Source organism: Calypte anna, chromosome 5A (assembly GCF_003957555.1).
Source record: "Calypte anna isolate BGI_N300 chromosome 5A, bCalAnn1_v1.p, whole genome shotgun sequence".
NCBI lineage: Eukaryota > Metazoa > Chordata > Aves > Apodiformes > Trochilidae > Calypte > Calypte anna.
Genome location: NC_044251.1, coordinates 32,879,019 through 32,904,026, shown reverse-complemented (window position 1 = coordinate 32,904,026; position 25,008 = coordinate 32,879,019). Strand labels below are relative to the sequence as shown.

General features: G+C 51.7%; 1 protein-coding gene across 1 annotated transcript; it reads right to left on the bottom strand.

The window, feature by feature from the left end:
• Nucleotides 1-2,098: 2,098 nt before the first annotated feature.
• On the bottom strand, nucleotides 2,099-24,295 carry AMN (amnion associated transmembrane protein). Its single transcript, XM_030452401.1, has 12 exons — nucleotides 24,195-24,295; nucleotides 21,600-21,718; nucleotides 21,450-21,494; nucleotides 11,716-11,803; nucleotides 9,960-10,195; nucleotides 8,301-8,438; nucleotides 8,111-8,219; nucleotides 6,947-7,029; nucleotides 5,808-5,994; nucleotides 4,969-5,143; nucleotides 2,593-2,695; nucleotides 2,099-2,318 (listed from the first exon to the last, which is right to left on the bottom strand). The coding sequence occupies exons 1-12, from the start codon at nucleotides 24,235-24,237 to the stop codon at nucleotides 2,208-2,210; spliced, it is 1,437 nt and encodes a 478-aa protein (XP_030308261.1). The 5' UTR covers nucleotides 24,238-24,295; the 3' UTR covers nucleotides 2,099-2,207.
• Between the last annotated feature and the right edge of the window lie 713 nt (nucleotides 24,296-25,008).

Here is a 25,008-nt window from a genome sequence, read left to right as displayed (position 1 = left end):
ATTTTTTGGGTTTTTTTCGTGGTGTGTGGGGGGCCAGGATGCTCTCACCTCTCACCTACAGCATGCGTGCATCATGGGGATGCAGGCACCGAGACCCCTCATGATGCCAGAGCGAGGGGCCCGAAAACAGCAGAGAGAGGGAAGCATTTTGCTTCCAGGTTGAGTGGCAAGGGGCTTCTTGGGGGTGGTCCTGAGCCCTGTCCTTCTGTGGGGCAAAGCTGGAGTGATGGGCTGCCTGATACAATGTCTTCCAGCTTGCAGCACTGCATCAGCCTCAAACAGGGAAAAATAAATCATGCATGTGTTTAGTTAAAGGCTTGTAAGCTAGAAAAGATTCAGTCACTTGCAATGAACAGGGATGAAATGGGAAAAGGGCACAGAAAGGCTCTCACAGGCAGCAAGTAACACCCGTACAGATATGAACATCACTCCTCCACACCAAGACCCATTCCAGGTGGCCAGCAGATGCTGCAGCTGCTCCTGTAGGCACCATGGTAACATTGTGGCATCACTGCCCCGACAGCAAGCAGTGCATGGGCTGCCCATGCTGCAGTGTGTCCACACCAGGGCTCTGGCCATGGGGTGTTGTCCAGCCTCATGAGGTCTGGGTGAGGGCCTGGGGTGAGGGGGTTCACATCACAAGGCTGCTATGTGGTCTGTAAGGGACTGTCAGTTCTGGGGACTGTCCCTGGTCACTGCTCTCCACAGAGATGCACTTGCTGCAGGATGACAGGATGGTCTGATGTGGATGTTCCCAAGCTGCTGGTGTCAGCCACTGCCTGGTGGCTTCCTCTGCATTTGGACCTGACGGGTGACTCTTTTCTCCCTGTCAGCTCCAGCAGAAGCTCCTGCCAAGGTAAATTGCTTTTCACCCCCATGCAGCCAGAGGGGTACTCTCAATAGAGATGAGGGGAGTGAAATCCCCCCCTACTGTGCCCCCAGCTCAGACCCCCTCCCCTGCCCAGGCTCTGTGGTGACAGCCAGGACCCATGTGGCCTTGACCTCTGCCTGGCTCCTGTTTTGTGTCCTGCCTGCTCACACTGCCCAATGTGGAGGTCTTTCTGTGGGCAGGGGGGAGTACCAGGGCCTGTCTCACCCCCAAGTGCTGCTTGTCACCCTTTGTCAGGGCTCTGATGAGACTAATGATGAATTTCCAGGTCTTTGAGAAGGGATTATGTCTTCCAGCAACTAGAACAAAATATAATAAACTTAAAATAGCTTCTCCCTTATGGAATATGCCAACAAGCCCTACTGAAAACCCGGTAGAGTGTGAATTTGCATAAATTTGCATGCATCTCCATAATTACAGCCTCACCCATCAGATCTGTTTCCTTAATGAAGTGCTGCCTGCCTGACATTGTGGGCAGAGGAGGGAATGTGACACACACCAGGCTGCAAACACTACCACTAACAAGGACCCTCAGTGTCACCACTACCTTGTCAGACACAGACCACAGTGACTGTCCCCAGACACTGAGTCCCTGCTCACATTCTCCCAGGGAACCCCTAACACTGGCACCAAACCCTAGATAGGTCCAAGAGAGTCTTAGAACCATGCACCTGGGTGCTGGGGAAAGGAGAAAGCTCAGATGGTTCAGCAGAGGGGATGGGGAGGGAAATGTTTGCTCAGGATGGATCCCTGTGCTCAGACATTGACCCAGGGGATGGAAGCAAGGTCCCCAAGAAGAGGAACAAGGGACCTTGTACAGTGGTACCCCATCACCAAACCCACTTCTATAAAGCAAAATAATCTCATTTTAAACATATCTAACAGGTCCGAGCCCTGAAGGCTCCAGGCTACATACTGAAATGTGCTCGGCCACATCTTGAATTTCCATCTTGAATCCAGGGATGCACCTTCAACTTGTTGCATTTCCCGGGCAAATCCAGCATGGTGCTGGCTAACGTGTGGGGTGCTGAGTTAGATTCTGACTTTCCCAGGTATCACTTGAGGCCCAAATCTCAATGCTGAACTGTCTAAAAAGGACTGACACCTACAAATACAGTTTTAAACCCAGAAGCAACACTAGGGAGGACTTGCTGTTGTGGCTAAGCTGTGGTTTCCATCACCACATTGACACTTTTATTCGGGTGGGATCTGCTTGTGGTTTAGATCCCAGCAGGGATGATGTGAGGGGCTGTGAGGGCTGGAGAGGTGGTGGTATCCCCAGAGAGGAGGTGGCTGCCCCCAGCATGAGGCCACACCATCAAATCTCCATCTCACTTGCATCGTACAGAGGGTTGAGGTAGAAGACCTGGTGGTTTTTGTGAGCCATGTCCTGCTGTGTCTCCTCTCTAGAGTCAATGCTTGGTGGCTCCTGCAACAGAGAGGGAAGGAAAAGCAACTGAATGGGAAGAGAAGCAAAACCCTTGGCAAAACCCACCCAGCACTGAGTTCCTGCAGCAGCCAAGGAGCTGGTGACCCATGAGAGGAGAAGGCCATCCCACAACCCCCTCCTGGCCTGGGGAAAGAAGAATCCCTGCCAGTGGCACTACATCCTCACTGGAACTTGAGAGGGTCCTGGCTGGGTTCCTGCCACCTCCTGCACACAGCTCCAAGCATCCCTGTGTCCCCAGGCAGTGGCAACTCACCACATCAAACATGGGATTGTCAAAGCCTTTCTTGCTGGATGGTGCAGGGGACACCAAGTCCTCCAATCTGTTCCAGGGCCAGCTGAGATGCAGGGTGGGCAACCTGGGGAAAGACCTGGGCATCACACTGTGTCCACAAGAGATGGGGAGGAAAATACAGGGGCAAATTTTGGGCTGCCTTTGGAGTGGGAGGTTTGTACCTTTCCCAGGGAAAAGCTGCTGTATCCAGGCTTTGTTAGAGGCAGACAACCCTGGCACAGGCTTCACTTCAATGCCATCACTCTCCCCCTGTGGCCTCAAATGAATTGCCACAGAGCTGACACCTGTTCCCACAGCAATCTCAACAAGCACTAATTACTTTTTTTTTCATTACTTTTATCATGTTATCATTTTATCATCTTAATCACCAGTACTATGTCTAGTATTTTCTTCATTACTCTTTTCCAAAGGGTCCCAGACACTGAGCCTCAGGCACCTGATGCAGGTGGGGTCAGCAGTGGGTCCACACACACCGCCACAGGTCCTGTGAGTCCACAGCACTTAACCACTGTGACCAAGAGGCTCTACATATGCAAACACAGGAGCTGTGCTATCTACAGTGAGGCTGTGCCAGGCCCTTCTTGGTGGAAACAAGCTGAATTTGCTGGTTTGCTTGTGGTCAGAATGGCTCCTCTGCATGGAGGCAAACTCTGTTTGCAGGATCCCAGAGCCTCCTGCCCAATTTTCAGCATGCCTGCTGGTGTTAGATGCCTCCAGGGTGCTCGGCAGCTCTGCTCGAAAGGGCACTGCCCCAGAGCCACCAAGGGACATGCAGCCCGAGGGGTTGGATGGGGACATGGCCTGGGTTCAGGTTCAGCTCTGTCTCCTGTATCTACATGAACTTCCCTGCCACTGCTGATGGAGCTGGTATCAAAGGGTCTGTCCAGCATCCAAAGAAGTGTCAGTGGAAGATAAATCATCAAGTAGCAATTATGGGGCTGGGAGTTTTATTTAGAAATTAAATGAGGGTGTGGGTTTATTGCTAGGAAATGTCATTTCAGCCCATGTTGAGTGTCAGGGCAAGCATCCATTGCCACCTCCACTGCTATGCAGCAATACAACCCCAGTGGAAGAGTTGTGAGTGATGGAACAATCTGACTTGTGAGACCGTGCCATGGGCAGTGTGAGCACTGGGGAGCTCAGCATCCCCTGGCAGACACAAGTGCACTTCATATGTCCAGATTTAAGCAATTCCCATCCCCTTGTTATGAAACACATAGCATCCATCCCACTTGCCTGCAGTTGTGTAGGGTGAGATGAGAAGTAGCAGCTCAGTAGATGGCCTCAAGCACAAAGACATCCACCAATAAACCCTGCAAAACCCTCCGTGACAGTAGGTGCCCCAAGCACATGCTGCAGGCACTGCTGGGATGCCCTATGCCCTTTCCCCTCCATCTCCAAGCTGTGAGGGGAAAAGTTGATGGAGAAGGAGCATTTCTGACCAGCTCCCAGCTGTGGTGCAGTCAAGTACTGTGCATCCTGCTCTCCCCCTTCTAGGACCACCACACTGCCTTCTGCACAGCATGAGCAGCTCACACACTGGAAGCTGCATTTTCTTCTGGATGGTATCACTCCCTTTCATGTCCTCAAAGCTGTGGGATGAGTGTTTTGAATGATTTTGATGCATTTCTATTTAGCAGCTGGCAGTTTCAGTCCTCCACACCCCTGGTAGGGTTGCAAGTTAATGGTTACAAGAACAGCAGATGTTCCAGGGCAGCATGACCAGAGGCTATGAAGACCTCCAACAGGGCTGCACCAGCCCTTCCCCCACCAGAGCACCTGCACTGTGCCAAGAAGCAAATCCTCCTGGCCATGAAGGAGGCTGAGGTATCACTCCAAGTGTCTAAAAGAGCCTTTCAGCCACCACACCTCCAATAAACCATGAAGAACAACAAGGGCCATGCTTCTAACCTAGAGAAGGCAAATAGATAGAAGGAAGAAATCCTTCAGTATGAGCATGATGAGACACTGGAACAGATTGCCCAGAGAAGTTGTGGCTTCCCCACCACTGGAAGTGTTTAAGGTCAGTCTGGACAGGGCTGTAAGCAACCTGCTCTAGTGGAGTCTACGCCTCCACAAGAAGGAGGTGTGGACTAGATAATCTTCAAAGGTCCCTTCCAACCCAAACTGTTCTACAATTTCATAGAATCTTCTGCCTTACAGAGCAGTGATGTTGGGTGAAGCAGACTGCCTGGCCATGCCCACCACTGTCAGAGATGTGGGCAGCACTGAATGCCCCTGTGCCACCAGACTGGCTGGAACGACAGCCTGGCATCAAAACACTCCCCAGGAAGGAGAAGTCTGGCAATACACTGCCAGTAAAAGCCACATCCCTACCTTAGTTTTCCCTTTCTGTAGAGCAAGAGGATCCCTCCAAGGAACAGGAGACCAAGGAGTAGCCCCAGGATGGTCTCCACTGCAATCCCACTCAGTGTGTGGCTCCCCACTTGAGTGCTGCCAGTGCTGCCAGTGGCCACCTCCATTTTGCCACTTGTAATGCCAAGTGCTTCACCTGGGAAAGGGCAGGAAGAAACAGGGGTGAGAACTGAACAAGACAACATATCCTCACATTAACTCATGCCCAGGGCAGACGGGGCCTACAGTTGGGTCTTGCACCACTTCTCAGGTTGATCAATGTTCCCAGGGGACAGAGGGTGGGATACACAGCTGGGTAGATTCAACTGGGACAAGCCCATGCGGGTCTGCTACCCACAACACAGACACCAGGTCCTCTGGCTGTGACCTACATGGTCATCAGCACCTGCCATCTTACACAGCTGCTGCCATAGCCAGCGTTCTGGCTGGGAAGTTGATCTGCAGAGAGGGAATTGGGATTCCTGGTGGGCACCAAGCTGACCTTGACCAGACCTGGCATGGAAGGACAGTGATATCCTGGGCTGCATGAGGAGGAGGGCTGCCAGCAGGTCGAGAGAGCTGACCCTTTCCCTCTGCTCTGCCCTGGCAATGGGCAATGGCAAAAATCAGAGGCAATGGGCAAAAATCAAAATACAGCAAATTCCACTTAGACTTAAGAAATGTTGCCTGGAATTTCCATCCTTAGAGAGAGTAAAAACCCAACTGGACACATGGACTGTTGGTGGGGGGACAAGGAGCTCTGGACAGCAGTGGGTTTAGCTGCACCTGCAGGAACTCACTAAGGAGGAGAGTGGTGTTACCATTCTGTGCTATGTCCTCCATGATGTCTGCTGCCAGCTGCTCTGCAGCAGTGCCACTCTGTGCTCCTGCTCCATCATCAATCAGCACAATTTGGATCAGAGGAGTGGAGCTTCGGGGAACGAGTCCCAGGAAGGTCTGTGCTTTGTGCACCTTGGATATGGCCATCTGCACGCTGGCATACTTGGGCTTTTCAGAACGCAAAGAGAGACATAAAGGCCATGAGGCAGAAATCAGTCACCTTGACAGACAGCTATGATGGGTGCACCAGCAAAGCCCACCTATAAATCTTGATGTGAGCCCCCTCACAGAGCTGCCACCCCTGTTACTGCAGTGCCATTGCACTTCCCAAAGGAGAGGTTCACATCTCCCCTCCCTTCCAAGCTGTGACCAGCACCCAGCATGCAGCATCCCCCTGTGGAGACGAGCACGCCGAGAAAGCAATTTCACATGGCACACCCATTAAACACTGTATTAAGATGTGTGGCTGAAAGGAGGTCAGGCAGCAGCTCTCAGCTCAGGATCAATAGAGCAATAGTCTGACATCGATCCTCCCAGCACAACCCTGAGCACACCCCTAGTCCTGGCAGCCCCCAGCCCACAGGAGGGGTGTCACGCTGTGCCTGACAAGCAGCAGCAGGGACTGATGCCTTGTGCTGCATCTGCCTGCTGACCTCTGCCCATTTCCCACCCAGTGCTTCCCTACTGGAGAATGAAGCAGCCCAGTGCTGGGAGCCATCTCCCAGAAGCCACGAGATCCCCTGCTGCATGATCCCAGCCCCATAGGCTGACTGCCTGTGTTATCTAGACCTGACCTCCTGACTGGCCCCCTCTCTTTTCTAGGACAGGGTTTCCAGCATGTCCCCCTGCATCATCCTCCCCCATCTGCATGCCAGCAGCTCTTCCTGCCCAGATGTGGTGGGGAGCACAGGAGGTGGGGAGCAAGGGAGGATACATCAGTCCCCATGGCAAGCTGGCACATCTAAGAGGCCAAATGTGGGAGGTAGGTGAGTCCTACAGGGTGGTAGGGAGCAAGGCCAAACCCCCCTGAATGGCTGGGACCACATGCACCCCCAGGTAGCCCCAGCAGCATCAAGTCACTGGCAGAAATGGCTCTTCCTGACCCAGTGGGCTGATGTACCTGGCTCAGGAAGGATTGCACCAGTCTGTCCTGGTACTTCTGTAGGTCAAAATCGGGAGTGAAATCCAGGTTAATGATGGCTCCTGCAGCCCGAAAACAGACAGACATGACATGATCACCAAGCCTGGGCAGAGAGCTGCCACAGCAGCAGAGTCCCCACTGCCACCAAAGGCACTGGGGACCCTCTGGTTCAACTGGTCTGGCTGGGCTCAGGAGAGGCAACTCCAGAGCCCTGCCTGGGTATCACTGGCCCATGATACCTCTCTCTCCCTCACTAGTCTTTCTATCAACTGGGCTTGATGAAAAGCTTCTGGTTTCCACTCTGTTCCAGAGAGAAGCATTCCGTGGAAAGCTTCCTCCCATGTGTGTCTCCAGGAAGTTCTGTGTGTACTTGGTTTTGGGGTGTGATTCAAAGCTGTGATTCAGCAATGCTACCTTGGCTTTGGAGGAAAGTGGAGAGGAGAGCACAGCTGCAGTCCCCTGTAATGCTGCACTGCAGCCATTGAGTCAAATATTTTCCTTGGAAAAAAAAATGCAGGTAAGCATTTCTTGAAATATAAAATCACCCTAAAGGATTTAGTGGGCTCTGCTTTTAGGAGCACGTCGGAGAAACATATGGTGCTGTTCTAATGAATTTAGTGTGACATACTGAGTGTCTAGGTCCAATTGTGCATGAAAAATTCCCCTTAGCAACCTTCCAGGTAAATTAATGGAGAAGAGCCCATTGCAGAGGGAATGCTGTCAACCTGCATGTTTTTATTTTATTGAAATGAAATAAACTTGCTGTTGAAAGGCTGACATTACAGTGAAAAAGGTGCATTTCTTCTGACTGTTTTCTGCTGCATAAACTCAGCAGAGCCCTATTAGCTTGACGAGCTGTGACATCCTGACAGAATAAACCAGAAGCAGGGACAAAGGGCTCCAGCTCAGAACAGGCTCCCAAAAGCTGGGCTGATGCTTCAGAGAGGTGCCCCAGGAGGGCTGCACGTGGGATGAGGATGGGACCTGCAGATGGGACCCACGGGAGCAGTGATGCATCAAAACTTCAGCCCATGACCAGCAGCACCCACCCACCCACCCAGCTGCCACCCATGGAGCCAGGGGAGGGGGGCTGGGACAGCTGGCATGGCAGGGGGGAGGTATAGGGCTGTGTCCCCCACTCACCACAGACCCTGCAGCAGTGGCCAAGGGGTTGCAAAGGGTTCCTGCAGGCTGGTGTTGGGCACTGACTCCCCGATGCCCTGAGCAGGGCTGCACAGATGCGGTGGCCATCCTAAAGAAGACAAAGGCAGTGTCAGTCCCTCACCCCACAAACTGCCATGGCAACCCCCCCAATTGCAACAGGAGGACTCACCAGGCTGTTCCCACAGGGGCAGCCAGACTTGTCAGGACAGCCAGTGCCTGTCACCTGCAGAGTGCCATTGCCATGAAACTGCAGCTGGGCAGAGGAAGCCTGCAGGTACTCAGCCCAGGCCTCAGGGCTGCTGAGCTCCTGCATGGGAAAAAGCAGCAAAGCAGGTGAGGATCCCCAACCCCATCCCACTGCTGTCCCTGGGCTGCCTGGGCCCCTGGTGCCACATCTGGCAGCTGAGGGCTGCCCCATGGCAGTCAGGGAGTGCTGCAGGAAGATCCTGCCTACACACCCACAAGGGCTTTCCCGTTGGTCTAACAAAAAGCCCTTTCTAATTTAAAACAAACAGAAAAGGACAACAGATATATCATGAGGTGGCTGGGGTTTTTTTTAGTCCTTGCTTCACCTCTTTCTGCAGGCCCAGACAATACGAATTATCACTACTGGGAGGACCAGGCTTGGATCTGAGATGTTTTCCATTAATGTGGGAAGTATTTCAGTGGACTTAGTACTAGCAAAGGATGAACTGGACTTATCAGCCTCATCCTGTCAAACCATTGGCAATTCCCTCAACCAGTGTCTTCCACAGGAGACTTCTCCATGCCCTAGCTCAACAGGGGGATTTCTCAGGTCCTGGGGTGAGAATGCCCTACACAGAGCAAGGATTAGGCTTGCTACAAGGGAACAAAGTAGCTTATAAAGTCACTTTTCAAGAAATACTTTATAGAGCCACATAAATAAAAAGCACCTTCCCCTTCCATCTCATAGCTCAGCAGCAGCCTCCTCCCTGGGGGACAGCCAGCTGGGGGGAGTTCTGTGCCATGAGGTACTCCCCAGGACCAGCACCACTCCAAGCACTCAAGACCATTCACCTCTGCATCCCTGGGACTACAGGTACCCAAAGTGAGCCCTGCCATGGTCTGCTGCTTTGTCCAGACTTGCCTGCACCTGCCTGGACATTGATTGAGTTAATTACTCACAAAGCAGTTACCCAACACCAGGACCCGAAATGGCAGATCCCAGGCAGCACAGCAGTAGGAATAATAAATAACACCTGAAACCTCTGCTGGATCTCTCACTCCTGGAAGGAGCCTGTGTTTACTGCTGCAGTGTCTGTAATCTTTCACTCCTCCGACCGGCAAGGGACGGAGCTCACCCTGCACTTGATTCCCAGCCTGAAGCAGAGCAGGCTGCCAGGGTTTCTATAATTATCCCTCCAATCAATTAAAAAGCAAAGCTAGGAAACAACTGCCAGGCCTTGGGCCGTGTTAAGGTCAGGGGAGGGAGGGAGATGTCCCCAAAGGGTCCCTGAGTGGTGCAGCTGCCGACACGTGCTTCAGAAGGGGGCAGTCCCTGGGCACCAGAGAAGATGCCATTTTCTGGCCGTCTGACCCATGCACATTGGGCATTTTTTTTTAAATTTGAATAGTGAGAAGGTTTCTGCTCCCCCACTGCAGGGAGGGAGGTGATAACAAACCAGCTGAGGGAAAAAAGATCATCAAGACCACTCACAGCAGCAGCAGCAGCCCATGAAGCTGCAGAACCATGGGAGTGCCCCATCTGCCCCCACAATCCCCTTCCTCCACCCTTGGCTGGTTCTTCCTCTCCTGACCCACTCTGGGGCCATGGTGTTGAGCTGGTTTCTCATCAACCCCACGTTACCTGGCCCATGAGAGAGATGCTGCGGAGATGAATCACTTGCTGTGATGAGTCGATGTTTACCCGGAAGGAGGTTTGGGGCTGGAAGATAACATCATCATAGTGACACGGGACACGTTCCTCATCCACAGAGAAGAGGTGCCCATTTGCCTCAAGCTCTCTGCCAGGGGGGACAACCTGCCACAGCATGGGGTTGAACCACGTGTGGTTCTCGGCATCAGTGAACCTCAGCGTTGCACCTGGAAAAGCAGCACAAAAGGTTGAGCATGAACCAGACCCAAATTCACAGCCCGAACAGATGCATCTGGGTTGATAAATCCAGGAACTGCTTGGATTGCAAAAGGGGAGCTCACCCTACGGGCAGGGAGCAAAGGGAAGGCCCTGGCATCACCCTCCTTGACAGCCAATGTAGGAACTTCAGGAGCTTGGCAAACCCTTCCAGCCCTCCAGGATGGGGTCTCAGCAGCTCAGCCTGGACCCTGCTGCTGTCTGCAGGCATTTGACCTCAGATCCCACAGGGATGTTCTTAAACCCCCTTCTTTAAAGCTCACCTATATGGCTAAGGGCAAAAAGAGTTGCACAAATGCTGAACAGCAGCTACCTGGGATAAAAACATGTATAATAATTCATGTCTCAGTCTGCAAGCATCTTGGCAGGCCTGCAGAAATGTGACTGGCTCTGCAACCCCAAAACCAGTGCCCCATTTAACCATTAACTGCCTCCCTGCTGGTCATGGTTGGTACCATCACTCAGTGCCCTACTTCCTTCCCACCCTTCCCCAGCAGCTGAATCTTTACCAACTCAGCAAGCATGCAGGTGTTTATCAACAGTCTTATTTGCATTAATTTTAAAATCATGCTTTTAAAAAAAACCTGTGTGTGAGAGTTGCCCCAGAAACACCTTGATTTCAGGGGAGTAGCACGTGGTCAGCAGGAAAAGATCAGTGCAATGTGCAGCTGCCAAAGCATCCCCAGTGTGGGGCAAACAGACCCAAAGAAGAAAAATTATAGGGATGAAGGTTTTCAGAGTGGCTGCAGACAGCCTGACTTTACAGTGCTTCCTCTAGGTAGACCTGTTTAGGGTTTTTCTCTCTTTTTCATCTTATTTTTTTTTTACTAATCTGAGCACGGGCACAGGCATTCTAGTTGGACTCTTTGTTTTCTGCAGCCAAACTATAAGGTTACTTGCCACTGAAAGCATTAGGTAGCTCTTAAATCTCCCAAATACATCTCTCTGGCAAACAGGTTTCAGAGAAGAGGCACTGATGAAACAAACCTGCTCTCTCAGTCACAGCAACCCTGAGCTGGAGGCTCAGGGGGAGGGATGGAAGTGTTTGCTCCTCTGTGCCCGGATGCATCAGACCCAGCTCACTGTGACGGCTGCAGTTCAGCTCACCGTGTGTAATTCCTAACCAGTTTTCTTTAGAAATACCATGGCAAAGGAAACAAGGGCTTTGATGTGGCTGCATTCTTAATAGGCAGGGTCAAATACACACAGTAGCTGCCTCTCTGCTACAGCTTCAAAGGATTCCCTGCTATAATTACTTTTTTAGAAGACAGGTGATCTCACAGCAAAAAAAAATTAAAAAAAAAAAAAAAAAAAAAAAAAAGGGAGGTCATCAGAGAAAAGGTAGGTATTGCAAGAGGAGTGATCCACTTTGCACTGAGGTGGGACAGCAAAGAGCTTTGTATAAGCCTTCAGGCTGAGTTTGTGTGACTAATCATGGGCTGATGGGGTGACTGGTCTGGGCACAAAATACCTGAGTCACAGCCTGGATCCCAGCTGCCATCAAAAGCTGCGAATCCCGCACCTGATGCCAGCACAAATTCTCCATTCAGGGGCAGGTACTAGATGAAGAGATTCAGAGTATTACTGCACAGTCCCACTGCCAGCCACCCAGGCCTGTAATCAAATAACAATGCTAATTATTAGGCTGCCTGTTACACTTGCTGTCTCCGAGACACTTTATAGTCATTAGGAGTTACCCTCACTGTGCCCCACATTAGTGGGAAACCATCAGCTCCCATTTTTATAGATGGGGACACTGCAACAGGGAGATACAATTTGACTTTACCTTCCAGCAGCCACAAAAAGCATGAAGTATTCAGGAAAGCAAGAACAAGGAAAAAGTAAAATAAGGTCTTCTGACAGCTCTTTCCTCCTCTTGAACAACCCCTCCCCCAGGCAGCTCAGGAATGTTTTTACACATTCATATGCCATGAAAAACACAAGCTTATTCTGCAAGTGCCCAGAGGTCCCATTGCTTAATGGGTACCCAGCTCCAGGACCCCAGCAATGGTTGGTGAGGTGTCAGCTCATTGGCTATGGAAGCCCTTTCAGCAAAGAGCTGTAGCCACCAGCTGGCATTATTGACCCCAGGCCTCGGCAAAGAACAGAGTCAGGCAACTCATTCACAGCACATGGGTTATTCAGCCCAGCCCATCTTGATTCACATTTAGAAATTGTCAGAGAGAAAGACAGTTTTCCCTCGGTGTGTTCATGTGTCAAGGACTGAGTGATGCTCAAGTCCCTGTTCTCCCCTAACTTGGTCTATCAAGACTTCTAGCATCTCTTCTAAGACAGCAGCTGGAAGCTCTCCAGGAATGTGTTATGCTCATGCACTGGGTCCTTTGCTCAGGCAGAAGCACGTTAGATGGGATTTTAAGATTTCCTCCACTTAATTGGTCTTTAATTATGAATGTAGGTTAGAGAAAGCAAGACTTATGAATGACTGCTGTGAGTGGCTGCAATAGCTCTCTGTCCTTGGGGCAGTTTTGCCTGAGGATGCCCTGTCCTACACAGGGACATTCTTGGCAGGGGAGATGGACATAGCTAAAAGCTCCTCATCCCCGAGATGCAAGCAGCAGTGCCTTGGTGGTGAGATGCTTTGAAGGCCATAGCCCAGGTTCCTTTCTTGGTTCAGGAACTATGAAGCCAAGGCAGAGAGCAGAGGGTGGCTGCTACTGAGAAGAAGCCTGCACTGCTCCTGTGCACCATTTGTTTCAGACCCAGCAAAGTCAGATGTTGGGCTGGACAAGAGGATACAATGAGGTGTATAGTTGAGGTCTGGGCAACATCTGCCCCAAGGGTATGGAGTCTCCCCACTGGCCAGGAAAGAAGCATTTGCCTACAGACTATGCCCTGTGAGACCATAGCATGTGTCATGCCTAACTGGACACCACATCACATGTTTTTCTGAATTTCTATTACTCTTGAGTAAAGCAAAGCTTTCCAATACTGAAACACTGAAAGAGGCTGAAAGGGCTGTCAGGATATGAATGGCAACATGCCCTTTATCTGCAGATATAAAAGCTGTGCCTAGTGACATTCTGAAGCTCACAACTTGGCATGCTTTGAGATGGGCAAGGTCTGTGCCACCAGTTTCTTTCACAAGTTGCATCACTTCAGAAATGCCCTGGCTTGTTTTCCTGTGAACCCATGCAGAAATGGGTGGTGGGACACTTTGGAGCAGTCAATGAACACCTATACCCAGAGTAGGTACCAGCAGCACTACCAGCCAAGTCCCTTCTCCCAAAACCACTGAGCACTCCAAGCTGAGACCCTCACTGCTGCCTCTGGCCCAGTTTGCTGCTCAGGGTGAGCTGCTCAGGGTGGGGGGTTTGGATAGGATGCAGTGGGTGATTTCAGCAACACCAAGTACCAGCTCCTGACAGTAGTCCCCTGTGGGCACTCAGGCCCATGGCTGGAGGGATCTTCGGGCGGAGGAAATAAAATCAGACAGTGGCTGCTGGTGACAGGGATGGATAGTACAGCAGGGCCATGACTGGGTGACCTCTGATTGCTTTCCCAGGCTGCAGAAGTTGGCATTTGTAAAACGTGGCTGGATCAAGACCAGAGAGTTGGGAAGTCCCTGCTCTCAACCCTGCCATTTCTTTTCTCTGTAGTTACCATTTGTCTATAGCTGTGTATCAGAGTTTCCTACATGGCCTGTGGTGACCATGCAGGACATGGAGCTTACCTATCCCTCCACCAAAGAGGCCAAAACCTCAGGCTGGTTGGACTTCCCAAGCCCAGAGGAAGCTGTGCATTGTGAGTGAGAGTTTGGCAGAGAAATGAGAGCCCTGAAGACTGGGACATAGTGTCCCAGATGCTGACCCCTTCACATTCTGGGACTGCCCAAAGTCTGTTAGCACCAGCTCTGGAGTTAAAATACAACACAACACAACATCAGCCAGGGGATGGAGTCACCTCATCACTTCATCTACACTAACATGAAGTGCAAGAAGAGCCCTGTACTTCTGCTTCGTATCAGGAATTCCTGAGGCTGGCTCCTGCAGCTCCTTGCTCCTTGCCCACAAACATGAATGTGCTGCTCATCCACCACCAGCCCTCCCCCAGATGCACACAGCCTTTCAGAAGTGGCTCCATTGTCCAGTGGATGGCTACCTGTAAATAATTTGGCCTTTTTTTAATCTTAACATAAGTTAAGTATCTCAGTTCACTACAGTGGACAACAAATGGAGCCTCTGGTTGGGCAGTGGCTTTCTGCATTTGGGAGTTTAGTATAGAAATTGCATATAGACTGGGCTACTTTCCAAGTACATTTTGAACCAAGCAATGACATGTACTAAAGGACTGGAGCCAAAAAGCTGGCAGTTTCATCTGCTTTCCCTTGCTCTTGCCAACCCATACTCCAGGGCCATTAATACAGTGAGCTCAGAGTCCCATTATTCATCTCCCACCCCTGATACTGGAAAATGACTTATCTCCTCAGTCATCATTATCAAGTGTAATGACAAGTGAAATCATTTTTCTCATCAAAGTCAGCAAAAAAAAAGAAAAAAAAGAGGAAAGACCCCAAATGTCTCTCAGCCCAGAGTCATCACATTTGCAACCCCAGCACTGCACTAATAAGAATCCCACTGCCCTGATGTGGAAGTGAAAATGAAACCAATCTCTAAAACTACAAAGAAAAAAGTCAGCAAAAGCTTGAGAGGCAGCTTTTGAAGTGGGTGGCTTTGAACTGGCTTCTGGCACACCCCATCTCTGCTCAATTCATGAGCATTGTGCTGAGATGAGTGACAGCAGCAGCGTGGCTGATGTGTCACTATCATCAGTGCAGGAAAAAATGCAGTGTTTCTGGTTGGAACCCAGGTGAGCAATGCTCATGACTGAAGCAAGCCCTTCCCCAGCCTTGTTTTAATTCACAGCACCAACATGTTTGAATTTGTTGCTAGGGTGAGATGATGCCACCATCCTCATCATGCACTGCTGAGACTGCCTGGGCACACCGGGCTCTGCAGTGCTGCACATGTGGGTGCACCAGCAAGCAGGTTGGTAGGGATTTGGGGATCCACAGGACTCCCAGGTACATCCCCTCATCTGGCACCCAGCCCCAGGACAGCTTCAGGGCTGGTGCTGGCAGTATCCCATTGAAAAAAAAATCCTAGGGGAGGATGCAAGGGGGTTATTTCTGCAACATGGAGTGCTGCTGTAACCCACCATAGGCACTAATGTGCAAGGGAAATTATTTATCATCTGCCAGTTCTGCTTTGCTGGGGCAGTAGCAGCATGCAGCTGGCAGCAGGCAGGGCAGCTCCAGCCCCTTGCTGCCCATGGGGTGGGAATAGTGGGGTTTTTCCAATGTCCCTTGGGGCCAGAGGGTCTGAGCATAGCTGGGTGTGTGGCTGTTTGGGTGGGATCCAGCTGCTGGCTGAAAGCCCTAGAGAGGCACGGGGACAGATTCATCCCTAGGTGAATCCCTTTGGTGGCTCTGGAGTATTTAGCTGCAGTGTGTCCCAGGTTCATCAGTGGGGACTGGCTCACTCATTTTCCTGCTGGGTGAAGCTCCCACCTGCATGCTCAAGCCAGCATCCTTCCCCCACACCAACACACACCCCCAGTTTCCTGCCAGATCCAGCCTGCTCCTGCCATGGCCCCCAGTCCCACCCTGGCTTTTCCAGATCCTCTGGAGAGGGGTCATCAAGGCCTGCAGACACCCTGAGACCCTTGGGTGAGCTGAGGAGGGGTCACTTGATGCTGGGACTAAGACCTTGTTGCCCAAATTGCTCCCAGCCCAGGCACATGAGGAGTGTGGCTTTAGCCTCCCAAGGAAACAAGGCAAGAAAAGCAGTTTTTAGCCCCAGGAAACCCACATTCAGGAAGGCTGGTGCAGTGTGAAGCAGGGCACAGGATCTAATGCTCCTCTCTGCAGGACCCATCTTGGGCAGGTATTGCTCCTAGCAATAACTCACCCTTCTGCTTTTGCCCCCGTAGCAGGCAGAAGCACAGGAAAAGGAGACATCATCATTTCAGCATCTTCCCCTGTGAGCTTCTGAAGCCCTTGTCTACTCTGCTCTGCTCTGCCTGCATCCTCACCCACTCCTCCTGTGTGCAGGGTGCTCTGGCAGCAGCATGGCCATGTTCCCATTCATACAGGAGTTGATTCCCCTGCCCTGTCTGCTCCTCAGTTTACGTTGTGTTTCAGGGCATGGGGTCCCCACATCACCTGCCCAAAATGGCCTTGTCCCCTGGCACAGGGGAGGCCCAACATAACAGGTTCCTAGACATCACTTGGTCACCTGGCCTCACTAAGGAGGCACAGCTCCTGGCATCCCTCACAGCTACTGGCCAGCACACCCCTTGCCAAACCACCCTGCAGACTCCAATAGAAGCCACAGGGGGATAAAAAAACCCAACAGACACAAAAAGGTCATCGATTTGACTGTAGCTCCACAGCATGCCTCCAGATGTGGAACCAAACAGGTCCCAGAAGAGTGCAGAAATCAGGCATCTGAAGGAGACAGGGGCTTAAGGAGCATGTTAAGGTAAACCAGCCCAAGAGACTTGAGTTACAGATGCAGAAGGCACACAGAGGCTTAAAACCATTTGGCAAATCTACTTCAGGCCAATTCAGCTCATTTTCCTGAACTTCCCTCCACAGACAAGGTCAGAGAGAGCTGGAAAGGGGTGGAGGTGTGGGCAGGGGAGAGCTGTCCCCAGCAGGGAGGGACAGCAGCCAGTCCAGAGAGCATCAGCCCAGCCAAACCTGCCCCAGCATCCGCTCCAGCCCGGGATGCTGGCAAGCTGCTCTGCTCATCATAGCCTTTAATTACCCCTCCTCCTGGAAACTATCCTGTAAGGAGCAAATAAACTCGAGGAGGTGACTGTAAAAGGCTGTTTTACTGCACCCCTTTCCCATGGCAAACAAAAAGCCTGCAGCTTATAATTATGAGCTGGCACACACACATACACACACACACACTCCTGTGAATTTTTTTTGCCTTCATCTCAAAAGAAGGAAAAATAATGCCATTTCTGGGTGCCCTGCTACCCTGATGTTTGGGCACAGAGTGGCTGGAGAGCAGCCAGGCAGAAAGGGACCTGGAAGCCAGCAGTGTGCCCAGGTGGCCAAGAAGGCCAATGGCATCCTGGCCTGTATCAGGAACAGTGTGGCCAACAGGTCCAGGGAAGGGATTCTTCCCCTGTGCTCAGCCCTGGTGAGGCCACAGCTCGAGTACTGTGTCCAGTTCTGGGCCCCTCAGTTCAGGAAGGAGATTGAGGTGCTGGAGCAGGTCCAGAGAAGAGCAAGGAGGCTGTGAATGGATCCAGCACAAGTCCTGTGAGGAAGGGCTGAGGGAGCTGGGGGTGTTCAGGCTGGAGAAGAGGAGGCTCAGGGGAGACCTCATCACTCTCTACAACTCCCTGAAAGGAGGTTGGAGCCAGGATGGGGTTGGGCACTTCTCCCAAGTAGCTACCAGTAAGACAAGAGGGCATGGACTTAAGCTCTGCCAGGGGAGGTTTAGGTTAGATATTACGAAGAATTTCTTTACAGAGAGGGTGATGAGGCATTGGAATGGGCTGCCCAGGGAGGTGGTGGATTCTCTGTCCCTGGAGGTTTTTAAAAAGAGACTGATGTGGCACTCAGTGCCATGGTCTGGGAATCACGATGGTAGTGGATTAAGGGTTGGACTTGATGATCTCAGAGGTCCGTTCCAACCCGGATAATTCTGTGATTCTGAAGCAGGGGGGAGGGAGTGCTGGTGCCTGGGACGAACACAAACTGTGGCAATTCATCAGAGCCAGTGCCCCTGGAGAGCAATTGGCATTTTGAGATCAGTCTCTGCCAGGAACCGAGCAGGAGCATCCTGCAGCACAGTCGAGTACATTCTGCTCTCACAATTAGGCAGCTAAAAATATAAGGCTGGGTGAGGACTCCCTGGTTAGATCCCAGTGTCCCTCATACTCCTGACCTCTCCCCAGCCTTTGCCTCCCCTCCTGGTGGGGCAGGGGAGGTGCAGGCAAGGCAGGAGGTACAGGCAGCTGCCACCATGGTGTCAGGGCTCGGTGTTGGGGCAGAGCTGGGGAGGTGACATCGGTGCCGCTGAATAACCCGGGCAGTGCCCTGACTCTGGCATCATGAGGGTCGAGCGAGGCTGCTCGGCCCACGTGGCTAAAACCTGATTCCTGCCAACCCAAAATAGCAAGGAGCATCATCCCCTCCTGGCCCATGCTGCCATCCTGGCTGGCTCCAGCACAAACTGCACCCAGGCTGGTGTTATCGGGGCAAAGACTGGGCTGGCAGCCACAGCTGTGCTCTGTCCTGGCTCCCTCTAGGAGCACAGCCATAGCCAGAGGGCCCCAAACCCTAAGAGCCCCCCTTCTCCCCCAGTAGGGACGTAAGCAATGCCAAAGCCCCCTTTGCCCTGGAGCAACCACATCAGGCATCTCCATCATTTTTTGTGGATTTACTCCCAGGTGACATTGAAAGCTGGCTAAATAGTGATCTGCATCTTTAGGCAGCTAAATACCATAGAAAATCCAGCCTAATCACAAAGGCTGTGCTGCAGAGTCACTTAAGCTTAAGATGGATTTAGCGTATGGCTGAATTAGGGACCTACTTGAAACTTCAGACCAAATAACCACTGAGCTGGGTGATAAATGGGTTTCCTGGTTTCCTCTGAGTTGGGAGATGGGCTGCATGCTCCAACAGCCCCAACCTCCTCCTGAGTAAGCAGCTCCCAGCACTCTGCTGGTGTCCACATGGGAGTGCTTGGGATGGGAGCCCAAGGGCTCACCATGCAGGAGTGTTTCCTTTAATATAAATGCCTAAGGGGTGCTGACTGGCACCCCACTACTTGCTCCATTCATCTGTGGACTTGGGATGGGAGGTCTCATGCTGCCCCTTCACCAGCAATGCACCAGCACAGAGCATCTCCCCCCTCTGCACCTGCCACAGCAGACAGCATCCTCATGAAATCAGTGAGAGCCCAGCCCCTTCACTCCTGGCCATGAATTTCCTCCTGCACTACTATAGCAAGCAAGCAACACTTTTTCTTTTTTTTTTTTTCTTTTTTTTTTTCTCTTTTTGGCCAGAGGCTGTATAGCATCTCCATGGTGACTCTAAAACTTAATGTATTCCTGCTGATTTAAGTGATTAATGCTCCAGAGCAGCACAGCCAGCAGCTGAACAGGTGCAGCCCAGCCTCTGCATAAAGCCTCACAACCAATTCATTTTCTAACCAGCCAGTTGCCCAATCTCATGCCATCCCCACAAGTGGCAGACTGGCTCAGGTGCTGCGTTTTATTTCTTTTTCATCCCTAATCTTGGCAGTCTCCTTATCACCTGGTGACAACAGAGCCCGGCAGATCCTGGGAGGGAGACGGCTGAGCTGACATTGAAAAGAAATATTAACCAGCATGCTAGGAAACTTGCTGAGACAGTTCATTGCAGATTGTTGTGACACTCAGAAGGAAGGCATGAGCTGTGCTTCAGCTTATAGCCTGATAACAGCTTGGTTGCTCAGGGGCAGAGCAATTCAGCACAGCAGTGGGGAGAGCCCCTGGCTGGAGGGCAACAGTGCTGTGCTCTCACCACTGGTGTGTCCACAATGATTTAGTCATTCCCTACTTCCCCACCCTCCTGCACAGTGCTGGGACTATTAATATTCACTGCAACCCTAGAATCTGTGCAGCAGTGGGATCCCAGAGAAATCCCAGGGCAGCAGAGGGTCCTGGGGGGCTCCTGCAAGGACAGATGAATTCTTTGATGAGGATGATTTGAGGGCCCCTAGAGCACCCTGACCACATCACTCAGCTGCAATGGAAAATGTCCACCTGAGCAGCCAGGCACAGCAGCACAGCCATGGATGTCATTAGTTGTGCAAAGGTTGTGCTGTACCTCCCTCTCTTTCAGCTGGCAGCAGGACTTCTTCCAGCTCAGCTCTTCAGCTTGGTTGTGAAAGGCTCACGCTGTAATGAATAAAACTGCTTTGCAATTATGCACTTCACAGGCCTCTAATGAAAGGACTTCAAAAATGTTATACATTCATCTGTAAGTAAAATCTACTGGAGTGGTATTTTGCTCTTTTCTTCTCTGAGTAAATTCCACATCATTTATTACATTATATTTGTAAGTATTTCCCCAGTACATTCTTTCCTTCAAAATTCATATTTAAAATGCCATATAAAGAAACTCCTCCAAATATTTATAGAGGGATTAAATGTGCCACATGGCATTATTAAAGCATCAAAACTATTAGAGGTGTAGACAGCCTGAACAAATTACACCACATAAATTTTAAGGTCTTGTTCGGATTTAATGGCCAATAAAAAGGCAAAACTGCCCTGAAACTGAGAGAGAAAACTCAGCCACAAGTTCATCCTGTCCAGGGTGGGAGGTTTGGCAGATGGGATCCAGCCCACTTTGTGCTATCCCCATGCTGGTGTAGGGGTCAACTCTGACTACACGGGCATGTTGGGGCAGTTGGGTTTCCTTTTCTCTTTCATTCTTCCCTGTTAAACTGGATCCTCCAAATCATGGGGATTGAGACCCTGTGCTCTCATGGCCACCTGTCAGCCTGCTCCAGGCATGGCTTCTCTTTTGAGGGGACAACAGGATGCTCAGAAGCCCCTTGGAGGGAAGCTCCCCCCTAGTCTTATCTCAGTCAGCACATGCATTTCAGTAGGGTGTCATGCCTCTCCTGCCACAGCCAGGTTAATGCTGCAGAAAAATAAAAAAACCCAATGGCACTTGAAAGAAAATTTCTCAAGCAACATTTTGGGATTTCCCAGAATGGTTTGTTTTCATTTCAAGATATTTTGATGTCAGCTTCACTTAGCCTCTGCCTGGGGCTAGAGCCTGCTCTGAATTGGCAATGCTGTGGGTTGGCACTCCTCAGCAAACTACTGCCAAGGTCTCATCCCCTGGTAGAGGGTTTTCTCCTTCCTTTGGGGTGGACAAATTAATTTCTTCCAAATGAAAGTGCTGCTCCCCCTCATCTCCTCTAATGGGAAAAAAAAAAAAAAAAAAAGTACTAGAAATAGGCTTTTTTGGTCCATGGTACAAACAGACCCAGGCTCCTTTGGCCCTTGTCCCCCATCCCAGCTGAGGCATCCTCGGTCAGGCTGGACCACAGAGCAAAGTGTATAAGTCCCTGGAGAGGGAGACGGGGGGACATACCAGCTGGCTGGCAGGATCATCCCCAGCCCTGCCCTTGCCCTCCCTCCCAGGGCCACCACACACTGCCTTACCATGTCTGTCAGCATGTGGGGAGACCTGACGAAGACTGAGATGTCCTGTAAGAAAAGAAAAATAAAATTATCCCAGCAGTTAAAGAGCTTTTCCAATACCCGATGGCATCTTGCAAAAAGTAAAATAAAACTGAAATAAACGTCCAATACCTTGTTCTTCTCAAAATGAACCATGTCTCTGGCACAGGGGACTCTGCCTTTATCCCAGTTGGAGATGGTTTCAAAATTGGTGTTGGGGATCCACTGCTTGTACACGGCGGCGGCAGCAGCTGGGAGAAACAGGGAAATCATTGGAGACCAGTCCATGGGAAGCACTGGGAGCCCTCTCCAGGGTGTCCTATGGAATGGCTTGGCCTTTTGGGGTTAGATTTAGGGATTTCTAACCCAAGAGCAGCCCCTGCGTGGTCCCAGTTGAGCAGTCACAACCTCCTGTGCACAGGAGATTTTTTTGGCTGGGTGAGGGTTTTACTCACCCAGGTAGGATTAGGAGTAAGGGACAAATACTTGGCAAGCAGAGAGAAGGCAGGAAATTCCTGCAGGCAATGGGAAAGAAACACGTACACCTGGTACTGAAACATTCATTGCAGTGGTTTTTGTTTCTGCTCAGGCTAATCCAATGTGCAGAGACACCTCAACCTTTGTGCCTCCTGTTGGTGCGGAGTGGGCACACAGAGCTGGCAGGACCACAAGGAGAGAGGAGAAAGGGCATTTATTAGGTGATGCACAGCAGAAAATATGGGGTAGTTTCATGAGTTTGTGGCTGGAGGGGAAGGATTCAACAGTGTCCTGCAGCCTGAGGAACTGGCAGGTCAGGAAATAGAGGTCTTCCCCATGGGGCTTGCCAGGATAGTGGTGGTCCTGCCCAAAGGTCTCTGCAGTAACAAGCCCCAGGGCTTGGCTGGAGGAGCTGAGATGGAGGAGAGATTGGTTTCACCTCTGAGCTGCTCTGTCTGCATGAGCACAGCTGAGCTGCACACCTCCTGGCCTGGTACTGCCCAGGCTTGGCTGGGAGGTGCATGTTCAGCTGAAGATGAATCCTCAGCAGCCTGAATTAAATGACTTTGGGAAAGTGAGTTATGAGACAGAAAAGAGAGGGAAAAAACCCAAAAAACCAAACAAAAAACCACAACTGCTCCTAAATATGGGTCATCTCATTTTTAGAAGAAAACCCTATAAACCCTCCAAAATACATATAAAGCCAGTGATGGAAGGGATCAGGCAGTGGAGTGGGGTTTGGGCATTGGAGATGGGGTGGAGAGGAGGGTAGGAGGGGGTGCAGTGACCCCCTGGCCCAGCGAGGAAGGGGGTGTGTTGCAAGACGAACCTCTCTTAGGCCACGCTGCTGCAAGGTCCAACCAGGTGTTCCAGCAGAAACTCATGAATAGTGCTCTGAGTCTATAGCCCTCAGGGCTGACTAGCCTAGCTCAGTGCTATTGCTCCCGAATCAGCTGACCTCTCTGCTGGCTTGCTCAGGAATGAGCTGAGCCTGTGCTTCAAGCCTCACCTTTTATTGGCCCCCTAATCCTGCTCATGCGCAATTAGGGCCCGCCTTAATCAGGCACAGGTGGGCTTAACACAAGCTCATGCCCACTACCTGGTAATTAGTGACACCTGGTTCCCTCATTTCACTACAGGGGTGTATGAGGGACACCAGATGATGGGGGAAGATGCACTGTAGAAAGCTTGGGCCCCATTAGTCCCAGTGATGGGGAGGGATGTGGTTGGTAGTGTTAAACAGGCTCTGCAGAGGCTTTCTCAGCACAAGATCACCTCTGTGAGTAGTTCACACTGATTCTGCCAGGGGTTCTACTGAGACAGTCTGCCATAGGTAGCCACGTCTGGGCTATGATGAAACCATGTGTTTCAAACCAGAATGCAAGCCCTAATGTAGGAATAGAGGCTGGGGCCCTACTGCAAGGTGCAGAGGGGCTCCCCCAGCCCTGGGCTGCAGCCACTGCTTTCAGCCCTCAGGCAGAGCAAACACCCCACGCCCCACAGCCTTTTTAAAACCCACTGGGGATAAAGACTGTAACAGCCTAAGAACGGGAGATGGCAAGGGCAAGTTCTTCTGACTCTGCTGTGGTTGACTTTGCATCCCTCCAGTCCTCGGAAGGCTGGGGACAGAGGGGCGAAAGCTCCAACAGAAAGGTTCCGCCCGCCCCATTGCACGCAGCCCTCAGGTCCCGGCAGATGCAAAGGGGCTGTGGCCAGAGGAACTCATTCCCCACCACCCCGGAGGGATGGCTCCGTGTGCCCACCCAGCGGCAGCAGCTCCTCCACAGTGGGGCTGTGGGGCCACAGAGGTTAAATCCTCTTGCTTGGAAAGGCTTTTCCCCAATCCAGCCGTGCTGATGCATTCCTGCACCCTCCACAGCCCTGGGAATTTCAGCGTGCTGTTCAATCAGCCTTGTCTCCAGGGAAGCGCAGTCCTTGAACATCACAACAGCATCCATATTCAACAGAGAGCGTGTCCTGCAGTGCAGAGCTGCTGCCTTCCAGCAAGAACAGGAAAGCCCGAGCCGCGGAGCTGCAGCAGGCATAGTGCAGTGATCCCAGCCTCAGCCCTCTGCTTTCTCTCTGTCGGCTTGGAAATGCCTTTCCTCACTTGCCTTACAGATAGACCTTAAGTGAGAGAGCCTGCAGCTCTGCTCCGGAACAGAGTTGCCAAAAGCAGACCTGAAAGGATGAAATTGTCCGGCAGGCACCCCTGCTCACCACAGCGCTCAGACCCCTGGGCATACTCACCGAGGAGCTGCAGGACAGTGAGGAGGACGAACATGTGCTTCATTTTGCAGTAGGATGTCAGCCCTCACCTCCACAACCCCCACCGGGCCGGACCTTGGACCCGGGGCACGTGATGGGCTCAGCCTGGAGGAGGCTAAAGGAGAAGCAGTAAAACCAGTGCAGGGGGCAGGTCCCCCCCAGCATGAACCAGAGCCTTGTTCAGTCCCAGGAGCTGGTTTGCTCCCAGCTCCTTTCCAAGGCTTCCCTCTTCCTCGTGTCCGTGGGTAGCCTGTGAGAGCTGCTTTGGAAGGAGACTGGGAGGAGACCTTGGTGGTCCCCCAGCTCTACTCTGAGGACCTCGCCATCCCTCCCAGGTCCTGTTAGAGGGTGGTGAGCACCAACACCCTGGCTGCACGTCCCACACCACTCAGAACGCCGGGTACCTTGTAATTACCAGTAATGGTCTCAATGAATTTTCAATTAGCTCGCTTGGAAGAGAGCAGCTCCCAAGGATACCTTGTAATTGTACTTTGGCCAGCAGCTGATTTGCTCATTAGCCAGCATGTGCCTCGGCACTGGCAGGGCCTCGTGCTGCTTGTGCTGAGGCTGCTGGGGTGGCAGGGGCAGATGGCAATGGCACCAGCACACGTGGCTGTGGAGGAGGAAGGACCCCACCATCCCTGTCCTCTAGGCTTGGAGCAATGCTGCCTGCAGGTCCAGGCCCATGTCTGTGCACGGGTGTGTTAGGCTCAACACCCCTCCAGCAAGGACCCTTCAGCTGAAGCTGGTGCAGGCATTGGCTCTGGGGATGCAGGAGTTGACAGGAGGAGACCAC

Excerpts from the sequence above, each read along its gene's own strand:
- AMN (XM_030452401.1), bottom strand. The coding sequence starts at position 24,237 with ATGAAGCACATGTTCGTCCTCCTCACTGTCCTGCAGCTCCTCG. Across the intron at positions 21,495-21,599 it reads TTCATTTTGAGAAGAACAAG|GACATCTCAGTCTTCGTCAG; the intron begins GTATTGGACGTT and ends CTTTTCTTACAG. Across the intron at positions 10,196-11,715 it reads GGATCCAGGCTGTGACTCAG|GTGCAACGCTGAGGTTCACT; the intron begins GTATTTTGTGCC and ends CTGCTTTTCCAG.